The 2,177-nt window shown below is 35.5% G+C and overlaps 1 protein-coding gene across 1 annotated transcript; it reads left to right on the forward strand.

Moving 5' to 3' along the window:
• Positions 1 to 411: 411 nt before the first annotated feature.
• On the forward strand, positions 412 to 1,353 carry LOC108441356 (olfactory receptor 52K2-like). Its single transcript, XM_017720846.1, has one exon. The coding sequence runs from the start codon at positions 412 to 414 to the stop codon at positions 1,351 to 1,353; it is 942 nt and encodes a 313-aa protein (XP_017576335.1).
• Positions 1,354 to 2,177: the final 824 nt, after the last annotated feature.

The raw sequence follows: 2,177 nt of genomic DNA on the forward strand, positions 1-2,177 counted from the left end.
AACAGACTCAGACTGGTTTTGCTGTACCCCAGAGCCATGGTACTGAAGGTGATCAGTTGGGATTTGGAAAGGACTTGCCTCTAATGCTGAATGTATAAAATGTCATGCAAGGCTGATTTGCTGCATGTTAGCACAGTTGAACGAATGGACATCTGGAGGTTTCCTCACATACAGTGCTAAACTTTTTCTGCTTAAAGGTTTTACATTTATAGCTAATTAATATGACCAGAGCTTTTCAGATGTAGGCCTTTCATGAGTAAGTAATCTTTTTAGTACTGAAGAGATCTCCAAATTATTGAACTATTTTGGGAACCTGTATTGTTTCTGCATAAATTATTCCTTCATTTATTTATTATTTTTTACATCATTTAGGTCTATAGGCTCAAGATTTGGAACTAAACAAAGTACATAATGGATTCTAATGTATCAATATATACAACTTCTTTGACAATGGAATCACTGGAATTACCTCCATCTAATATTTTTCCAGCATTCATATTTGGAACTCTCACATATTGCGCCATTTTAGTTTTCAATATGACTGTATGGCTCACAATTGCTGTGAATTGGAAACTTCATAAGCCTATGTATGTTCTCTTGTCTAACTTGCCACTTAATGATATGATGGGTGCCACAGCCTTTTTCCCTCAGTTAATAGCTAGTATACTGTCACAGAATAGATCCATCACTTACTCTGCTTGTTTTGTGCAAGCCTTACTGATACATCTGTACGGATCTGGCTCATTCCTCATTCTAAGTGCTATGGCTTATGACAGATACATTGCCATTTGCTGTCCATTGAAATATAACACTTTTATGTCTCCAAACAACTTGGTGAAAATAATTGTTATCATATGGACTTTAGATTTTACTCTGGTTGGTTTAGTATTTGCACTGATCTCCCACAAAGAGATTTGTAGCACAAAAATAGTGGACATTTTCTGCAATAATCCATCTTTGATGAAGCTGGTATGTGGAGATACAAAGGTAAATAACTACTATGGACTGTTTACAATAGTTTTTGTCCAAGGTCTGTCTCTGCTGATAGTGGTATTCACATACATCCAAATCTTAATCACAGTTGTGGTAAAAAGACAATCTGATGCCAAAAGTAAAGCGATTCAGACCTGTGGTACACACTTAATTGTTTTCTTGTTTTTGGAGTTCAACACACTTTTTACTTTGATAGCTCATAGAATTGAAACAGCATCCCCAAATATGCGAAGGGCCTTAGGTGTTTCTGTGTTGATATTTCCTCCTATAATTAACCCTCTAATATATGGCCTGAAAATAAAGGAAATTCGACAGAGTGTTATTTTCTTTTTCTGTAAGAAATCTTTCCCAATTGTATAATAAAATGTAAACATTTTGTGTATGCATTTGGAAGATGCGCTGGTCCAGAGTGACTTACAATTGTAATCACTTACTATTACTTATTATGTGATTTTGTATAAATTAACTTATGGAAAAGGCCTGTGCTTTGATGCCTAAAATAGATGTCTTCGTTCAGTAACTGGTGCAGGGTCTGGGTATGCAGCGTATACATGTGCGTGCACCCATAATTAATTTTATTTTGATGTTATCTATGCATAATTTACCAATTTCAGGACACAAGTTGCACTGTGCAACTTCACCAACAGTAAAGAACAGCTATGTCAGAGAAACATCACAGAAGTGTGTGAATACACATCAAACTCAACTCATTTTACACTCTCCTCACATAGATTTAATAAATAAAAACTTTTAACATCAATTAATTCATCGTACTTGCTATGAGATGTTCGACTCTGTTTCTTTTTCTCTTGGTGTCTGCAGTGACATATTTGTTTCTAGCAGTATCTGAGCTCAGGACTGTCTTTTTCTCTAAGCTATTGGTAACTAGCAAAGATACTTTCTCTAGATTGACAAAGCACTTCTTGTAAGTCGCTCTGGATAAGAGCGTCTGCTAAATGCTGTAAATGTAAATGTACTGAACCACAAATTCCAGCAACTCTCACCAGTTAAGTTTTTATGGACTTCTTTAATAATAAAATTGAAGATAAAAGACAAAAAAGTCAACCCACAGTATTTAGTCCAACTTGGCTGTCATCTGACCTGGCTGATATAAAACAAAACACGTTTCTAGAAAAAAGGCTGGAAACTTTTTACCCACTCCCACAGCTAGAACTAGAGAGATT

Source organism: Pygocentrus nattereri, chromosome 17 (assembly GCF_015220715.1).
Source record: "Pygocentrus nattereri isolate fPygNat1 chromosome 17, fPygNat1.pri, whole genome shotgun sequence".
Classification (NCBI taxonomy): Eukaryota; Metazoa; Chordata; class Actinopteri; order Characiformes; family Serrasalmidae; genus Pygocentrus; species Pygocentrus nattereri.